The following is a 9,125-nucleotide window of genomic DNA, read 5'->3' as shown; positions in this document are numbered from 1 at the left end:
GTGCCTTTTCTCCTATTACCCTTGTGAAAAAGTCAAATTTGGGTCTAAAGTAACATTTTTGTGGGAAAAATGTATTTTTTCATTTTTGTGGCTCAACAACACAAAATTCTGTCAAGCACCTGTTGGTTAAAGGTGCTCACTACACCTCTAGGTAAATTCCTTGAGGGTGGGAGTAGTAATTTTCAAAATGGAGTTGTATGGTGGGATTCCCTTGTTTGGGCACATCTGCAAACATGCATGGCATCTGCTATCTAACTCAGCCAATTTTACATTACAAAAGTCAATTGGTATGCCTTCCCTTCCAAGCCCTGCCGTATTCCCAAACTGCAGTTTTCCCCATATATGGGGTATTAGCATATTCAGTCGAAATTGCTGAACAAATTTTGGGGTACATTTTCTCTTGTTATTCTTGTGAAATTAAAAAAATTGGGGCTAAAGTAAAATTTTCGTGAAACAAAGTAAAATCATTCTTTCTTTCCATATTGTATTAATTCCTGTGAAGCACCTGAAGGATTAATAAACTACTTTAATGTGGTATTCAGAACTTGAATGGTGCAGTTTTTAGACTGGTGTCACTTTTAGGTATTTTCTGTCATATAGACCCCTCAAAGTCACTTCAAATGTGAGGTGTTCCCTAAAAAAAGTTTTGTAAATTTTGTTGGAGAAATGAGAAATTGCTGATCAACTTTTAAACCCTCTAAGTTCCTAACCCCAAAAAATTGGGTTTCAAAAATTATTCCAATGTAAAGTAGACATGTGGTAAATGTTATTTATTAATGATTTTGTGGGACATAGCTCTCTTTATAAAGGCATAAAACTGAAAAGTTTGAAATTTGCAAAATTTAAAAAATGTTCTCCAATATTTCCTTGTATTTTCACAAATAAACAACATTGCATTGAACAAATATTATCACTATTATGAAGTACATTTGCCACAAGAAAACATTCTCAGAATCACTAGGGTCCGTTTAAGAGTTCCAGAGTTATTACCTCACAAAATTACACTGGTCAGAATTGAAAAAATGGAGCAAATTTGTATAAGTTCCTTCACTTCCACCAACTGTAGCTATCAGCGGGGCACAAAACGTATTTTATAAGGTAGAGGGGTAATGTCAATATCGGAAGGGTTCTCATCTGTTTTCAAGTTGAAATGTTGCAAGATGAAGGTGAGAAAAAGAAAAATCTCCATTCTTGCCATTCCTTCTCCTAGGCAAATTCTCTTCCCTATAAAGAAAGGGGAAAAAATATATTTTTACAATTCAAAAATCGAATATTCAATTTTGACTTTAGTAAGAAATTATTATTTTGGATCATCATTGCCTCAATAATACCTGCTGAGAATGGTAGGAAAGCTTCGTTCTTCTGAAACTCCCCTTTCTCGTTCAGAAAATGTCCTGGGTTCAAATTTTGATGGGTTCTTGAAGTATTTGGGGTCCTTCAGTACAGAGGACAGGAAAACGAACACGGTGGTGTCCTTCAATGCAATAATAAGAGACAACATGCAATAGGGATAAGAGTATAGTAGGTAGTTCATAAAAAGTTAGATAAGTCCTTTGCTCCTAAAAATAAGCTAATCTTTAGAGTATATTGCCACTCTTGTCCCCAAACATCAGCATTAATATGTAGGGGAACAAGCCAACAAGATTTCCATTCCTACACAGCAACCCGAGGAGAAATGAAGTATTACATACTAATCATTAAAATGCTTTCAGTGTTTCCATTCCGCTCCCCTTCTCAGTGATGTCACCGCTCTGTAGACTCTCCGGGTTATACTGCGTTCCATTACATGAAAGTTGTTTTTACATTTTAAGCCTATCGGCTTCATAGGCTCACATTGTAAAAGAGACTTTCAGCACATGCATAGAGTGATCCAAAAAGACTGAATAGCAGTGATGTCTCCCAGAAGAGGACTGGACCAGCATTGGATGCTGGAGAAGATGTCGATAGCTGAATATCTAATACACTGGCACTACAAGTACAGAGTTAATGGAAAAAAAGTTCACGGAAGAGCTGCTTTAAATACATCTATTTGGAGGTAAAAATAATCTTCATAATTGGGTTTTATTAAACATTTAGGACAATTTGACTTTTACAGGGTATTTTTCCCCTGCACGTTCAACATTTGATTTGTAATAAATCAGCTGACAAGAGCTTAGAAAAAGATAGATAAAAGAGCTACATCCAATCCTGTCAGAATGTAAGAATGAGCTCACTGATAGATTTTCAGTTGACTCATTCTGCAGCCAGCAACAAGTTTAATTAATAAACAAATATTTAATAAAGCCCAGTTGAAAAAATGATTTTAAGCCCAAAATGCACTCATTTATGTTAAAATAAAAAGGTGTATGAAAAGGTGTATGAAAGGTGAACAACACTTATAAAAGGGGATGATTTGAAACTGACATTGATTTTCATTCTAAATGTCTTCCTATTTAATGTAATAATCTAATCACTTTTCTATTGTACTTCAATGAGAAAGTCCCTACCGTTACCTCACTACTCTAGCTGCTTTATATTTATTTTTATTTTTTACCTATATCCGGTTTGATGACATTTCATTTGAGAATCCCCAGTGCATGCTGGGATACTCAGGTGAGACATCATCAAGTGGCAGACGCTGCAGTCACTTGCACAGCCTCTCTCTCCACCCTGAAACGAAGCGTCACCAGTAGCCTAGTCCCTGCTTTAATATGCATGCGTCGCTTGGCAAATCCAATGTATGGTCAGTACAAGTACCTTTCTCACTGTGTGATATTCTTTTAAAGGTAAAGTGCACTCCCTTGCCGACTCTAATGAAAAATTATGAGCAGGCAAGAGAGTGTACTGTTAGTGCGCATTGTAAGGAGAGAGTACAGAGCACAGGGAGAGCAGAGACCAGACCTGCTCCCCAATATAGACGTCACTTTTGAGGATGGGGATGATCTCTGCCGTCCCTGCTGCTCTTCTTACATGTGCACTGACAGTTCGCTCTCCTAGCCGGCTTATCACTCCCTATTAGAGGCGACATTTCATATGAAAATCCATGTTAGTTTCAGACTACCACTTTAAATTTCACAGCTGTAAGTGTTGACACTAGGCAGGGGAAAATTCAATTTGGTACATTAAGCTCAATGCATAATGCCTATGTCTGTAGAATATGGCCTGATGTATTAATGAGCAAATTTCCTCTGACCTTGGGGATTGTGTGCCCCCTGAAGTTGGTGGTCTCAGATGCTGCATGAGGCAAACCCAATGGGACAATGTCTGAATATCTCTGGATCTCATGAATCACAGCCTCTGTATACGGCATCTTGCTCCGATCCTCTAAAGAAGGGCATCGCTCCTGACCAATCACTACATCAATTTCTTTTTGAACTTTAGCTGAGAAGACAAGAACCAATATTTTGGTAAAATTAATTTGATTTTTACTAAATGAAGATTTTTTAAGGCTGTGGCCACTTTCACATAGAATAAATTATCTATTGTGTTGCAATGGGTTGATTGCAGCAGTGCGCACAGGAAACTACACATTTAAAATGCCGCTGTTAGTGATTGACAGCTCTTAAATAATTAACAGAAGCGACACAAATGGCAGCTGTGTAATACAGCTGGCATCTACTGTGTGTGGAGGAAGATCAGCTCCTGAGCCCCTAGAAACACATGGAAACTCATCATCAACTCATCACAATGAGTGTACATGATATTGCATGAAGTGGTTAAAGGAGATGTCTCTTTTACATGAGTAACATAGCAAAATGCTTGAAAAAAACATACAAACTTGCAATTTATTTATTAAAGTCCTCTCCATTTTGAAATTGGAATTCTTCTTAACTCATTGTCTAGGTTACTGGCAGCCAATAAGCAGTGGCTGGTTTCCTAGGCAAACAGCGCAACGCTTGTGAGCGGTACAGCACTACTTTGAAGCTGGCCAAATCACTGCTGCTTCTTGCAGCATCAGAGAGCACACAACCGTTGTCAGCAGATGGACCATGCTGCTTGTCCAGTCTGTTACTCATCTGGAGCGCTCTGCTTCTGAGCAAATAGGAAGCTGGGAGGAAAGTGGTGCTCTCCTGAAGGAAGAAGGTGAAAATCTGCAACTCGATTTATGCAGCCCAAACTACAGACAGCTTGGATCAGAGCCTGGCTGTATGATTGCAGAAAGTATGTATTTCTCCGGAACACTTCAGTGTTTCAAAGAAAACATAGTTTGAATCGCATGGAGAAGCAGGCTGATGGCGGCAACCAACTAGACTGTTCTTTCCCTATAGGTCCCTGCTGGTTTCTCCCAGTACTGCTCTAGTTGATTGACAGGTCTCTCCCTATGTACACACATGGGTCAGACCTGTCAATCAGCTAGAAAAGGATAGGGAGAAGGCTGAACCTGTCAATCAGCTGGAGAGGGATGGGGAGAAGCCAGCTGAAAATGGCATCTAACTAGTCTCTCCTTTCCCTATAGTTCCCTGCTAGTTTCTCCCCACACTGCTCCAGTTGATTGACAGGTCTCTCCTTTTGGACACACATGGGAGAGACCTGTCAATCAGCAGGAGAGAGATGGGAAGAAGCCAGCTGAGAGTGGCATCTAACTAGTCTCTCCTTTCCCTATAGTTCCCTGCTGGCTTCCCCCCCCTGCACTGCTCTAGTTGATTGACAGATCTCTCCCTATGTACACACATGGGAGAGACCTGTCAATCACCTGGAGAAGGGTGGGAAGAAGGCTGAACCTGTCAATGAGCTGAAGAGGGGTGGAGAGAAGCTTGCTGAGAGTGGTATCTAACTAGTCTCTCCTTTTCCTATAGCTCCCTGTTGGCTTCCCCCCTGTACTGGTCTAGTTTATTGAAAAGTCTCTCCCTATGGACATATATGAGAGAGATCAATCAATCAGCTGGAAAGGAGTCTTATCTCTCCCTAGAGTCTCCAGTGGGCTCTTCAAACAGTTTCTCTGAAATGCTTCAACATTGCAGAGAAAAAACTGGCCTGAGTCATTCATAGTGACAATATATTTTTTTCTTACTGTAAAATCTGTTTATCATAGTCTTCATTGGGGGAAATATAAACATTGAATAGTTAGGGGCCAAATGAAGGCTGACTCTATTATTGCAATTAAATAAAATTGGCTCCTCCCCAGCAGAGTACACCCTGCCTGCTGGAGCAGGCTTCCTCAGTCTTGTGAGAAAGCAGAAGAAGGAGAAAAGAAAGAAATAAGGCAAGAAGAAACATAACTGAACGACCAATTGAGTGATCAAGGGAAGGTGCTGTGTCCCCCAATTAAGACTACGAGAAACAGATTTTACAGGAAGTAAAAAAAATCTATTTTTCTCCTTCATCTTATTGAGGTATACAGAACCACCTGTATTGCAGCTTTCAATATCTACTCACCAAGGCTTGCATCTGCCGAGGTAAAAGTGTGCATCCTGTTAAAGTTAGAAAAAGCATACACCAATGCCCAGACAGAGCTCAGAGACTCTCCTAAAAGAAGCGATGGCTATAAAAAAAGGTTACCTTATAAAAAAGAAAAAGAGCAGAGCTCTCACTGATTGGCTCAATAGGCGGAGACTGATGAGCATCCAAAACAAAATTGAGGTCCAAACAGTCCAAAGGATCCCGATTGGGTGGCTTAACATGTGCCACCCCCTGGAGAAAAGTCTTGACCTGGGACAAAGATGCTAAATCAGTTGGAAACAGAAAATTCTGGGAAGATACTTGACCCTGGAGGGAGTTCAGTGCCAGCCTTGCTTACAAGCTTGCAATCCAGACTGTAAGAAGGAGAGCAGCACTAGAAGAAAAACTATAGGTGAAGAACTGGTAGACTCCCCATAGTAAAAATAAGTCCTCCAAGTGGGGAGGTAGACTCGTAAATGAGGATGTCTCTAACCATCATCTGGATGACTGTTTCAGACAGACCTGCTGTCCTCTAAATCGCAGGTTCATCATCAATTTCATCAAATTGAGCACCCATAAATTTGGATGGAAGAATAGACCATGTGACAGAAGGTCCGGGTGATCCAGAAGAGCCCATGGGACATCTGCCAGGAGATTGATCACATCCAAATACCAGGCACTACAAGGTCAATCTGGAGCAATGAGAATGACTGGAACACCTTCTACCATGATCTTTTTGAGAAGTCTGGGTAAAAGCGGTAGAGATGGAAAGAGATAAGGCAGAGAAAAAGACATCACTAGGGTGTCGACTGCAATCGATTGTGGTTCCTGAGACCCTGTCACATATTTTGACACCTTGTGATTTAGTCTGGGTGCCAATAGACCTACATCTGGCGTATTCCAACAGATCTGGCCAAATACCTATGGGTGAAGAGCCCATTCTCCTGCAAGTAGCTGCTGATGACTTAAAAAGTCTGCTTCCCAGTTGTCTACCCCTTGTATATGGACTGCAGATATTAGAGGAACCTTGTCCTCTACTCACTCCAGAATTCCTGTGACTTCCCCCCTGTCTGATGGGCTTCGTGTGCCCCCTTGGTGATTAAAATAGGCCACAGCCGTAGCATTGTCTGATTTAACTCTTATTGGCAACTCCTGGAGGTGTTGCTAATGTAAAATAGCCAGACAGATAGCTCCAGCTTCCGCACATTGATTGGGAACAGTCTCTCCTGCCTGCTCCAAATCCCTTGGATCTTCAAGTGACAGAAAATTGCTACCCAGCTGGCATCCTTGGTGAGCATCTGCCACTGAATGGGCGGATTCTGAACTGGGAGAAAATCCACTGGGAAGTGGAAAGGGAATCTCGGTGCCTCCCCTGTGAAGGTGACTGGGACAAGGAAATATCCCTGGACCACTTTCGTAACCGGCCATATTGGTGCAGGGTGGCTCTCTGGGTGGCAGTAGCCACTGGCAATCGCTCCACAACATTAATCAGCGTCCTGGACACATTGGATAGTTTGGCTACAGATTGAACTAAATGATGAGCCCAGACAGGTGGGGCCACCTCAGGGGACCTAGAGGTACCCTGTGTGGCTAACAGCAAGGAAGCAGGAGGGATACAAGTGGTAAAATAGGCCTCAGACTGACCGGTGGGAAACTTATTATTGCAAGTCACATAAGCATAGTAAGTGATAAGTGTGGGCTATGCTAATGGGCATGTAGGGTCCTCTCTAATCTCAGATATTATAAGTTATAGAGAAAAGTCAAAATCAAAAAAATATGCCTGATATCAGTACCCAGTAGCCAACAGCCTACCACATCCACATTGCAGTAATCTATGTCCCCTTTGAGCTTACTATCCCAAGAAGAGGAAGACGCCGAGGTGCTTCTGTGTCACACTCCTCTTAAAATTGCCACCACTGAAGCCTGGAAGAGGAAAGTGCGGAGTCATGGAGAGGGGAAACCAACACACTGAAACACTGCCGCTGATAGGTTGCAAGCCCGGCCACTGCGATAGGCCAGGAGTAACATGGCCAACATTTGGCTGGAAACATTCGGCCCAGTGATTGGCCGCGCGGCCATGCAACATGTCATGACCACACCTACACTAGATACTGCAATCCAGCCACTGCCAATGTGAGGCACCACTCCCTGCCAGTCTACCGCTGAACCACTAAGGCCAAGGCACAAGCTGGGTGAGTAGGACCCCCATCAGCAGCACCTGCCCAATACACAGCTTTTGTTATCACCACCCTGAAAACATGGAGAAAGGGGGGAAAAGATAAAGACGGTGGAAGAGTGTTTATGGGGTCATGACAGGGTTTTGCTTTCCTGTCCTGAAGTTCAGGATCCCTTTATCCTCTGCTCTATGCAACCATGGCTATGTGGGGCAGTAGGAAAGAGTTAGGTGGCTTACGGACCTCTGGCCTATTACCTGCATCAACTGTGTCAGGGTACCTTAGTCCGGCCACACCGACTCAAGAGGACACAACTGAACACTAACAGCCTGTACTTTCCATCGCTTTGAGGGTGAAACAGAAAGCACAATTACACTCTGTTACCCTGAGATATTCATCTGAAAACTAAAAACAAAGTGGTTAGTGCCTAACATAAGACAGGTCTGTGACAAACCTTTCCTCCAACTAACACTACACTAAACTGAGCAAGCCTTCTCGAGCAGGCAGGGTATACTATACTATAGAGGAGCCAATTTTATTTAATTGCAATAATAGTGTCAGCCTCCAGAAAATCTAGTGACATGATGTTTCATTGTTTGTCTGCAGAATGTAGAAAACCATTTATGGCAAACAGTAATCTGCCCATGGGGCTGCAAACTTCTTACAGGTCAAGGCTATGTTTCCATCTTCGTTATGGCTTTCTGATGGAGGGTCTGTTAAGATTTCCATCACTGTTTATCCTTGAGTACACAATGTAGCACTTTTCTTGCCTTTAAAATGACCTAATGGGGTTTTTCATGAAAGATTTTAATTATTTACCCCCAAGATAGGTGACTAATGTTTTATTGCTAAAAACCCTCATACACATTAGACTAATGTCAGCTGAACCCTTTTATTTTGACAGGTTCAGCTGATGGTTTATTGTTTTTGGCGATGTCAGTGACTGATTTATTAAGAGAAATGTTGATTGCTCATGTCCCATTTTGGACTGCTGATTGTATTTTTCTCCCGGAGATAAGTCGATGGTCGACATGTCAGTTGGTAGCTTTCTCTAAGAAAATACAGAAGAGCTCGGACGAACGAGCGCTCCTGTCTATGGGCAAGTTGGCTGAGATGGCTGTCGGCCAAATGATCGGTCGAAGCATCGTTGAACCTGCAGGCATTTAATGTGTATGGCCAGCCTAAAGGTACTGTCACACTTAGCGATGTACCAGCGATCCCGACCAGCGATATGACGCGGTCAGGATCGCTGGTACATCGTTAAGTGGTCGCTAGTGAGCTGCCACATAGGCAGATCTCACTAGCGACATCGCTGGGGACGGGGGTCGCTACTTACCTGTCACACCAGGCGATCCTGCGTCCTCCCGCCCGGCTCCACGCGTCGCTCGTCCTCACAGCAGGAAGCGCCACAGGAAGCTGACGACGAGAAACAGTCCTGAACGTTCTCGCGTGATCAGCGATAACCAGCGGGGGAGCCGGTCGCTGGTAAGTATCAGACACAGAGATATCGCTAGCAATATCGCTATAACGTCACTAGTTATAGCGATATTGCTAGCGATATCTCTTAGTGTGACAGGCCCTTAAGAGTGCTAC

At 42.7% G+C, this 9,125-nt stretch overlaps 1 protein-coding gene across 1 annotated transcript in view; it reads right to left on the bottom strand.

Moving 5' to 3' along the window:
• Nucleotides 1–755: 755 nt before the first annotated feature.
• Nucleotides 756–9,125, bottom strand: part of LOC141052035 (cytochrome P450 2G1-like) — a 63,613-nt gene continuing 55,243 nt past the window's right edge. Inside the window, 4 exon segments of the mRNA XM_073549214.1 lie at nucleotides 756–1,224; nucleotides 1,332–1,401; nucleotides 1,403–1,474; nucleotides 3,173–3,360. Of these exon segments, the coding sequence (XP_073405315.1) occupies nucleotides 1,070–1,224; nucleotides 1,332–1,401; nucleotides 1,403–1,474; nucleotides 3,173–3,360 (485 nt within the window). The 3' untranslated portion in view covers nucleotides 756–1,069.

The sequence above is a fragment of the Dendrobates tinctorius genome, unplaced genomic scaffold (genome assembly GCF_039654945.1).
Source record: "Dendrobates tinctorius isolate UK_male_01 unplaced genomic scaffold, ASM3965494v1 ptg000158l, whole genome shotgun sequence".
NCBI lineage: Eukaryota > Metazoa > Chordata > Amphibia > Anura > Dendrobatidae > Dendrobates > Dendrobates tinctorius.
This window is presented reverse-complemented; position numbering and strand designations above follow the sequence as displayed.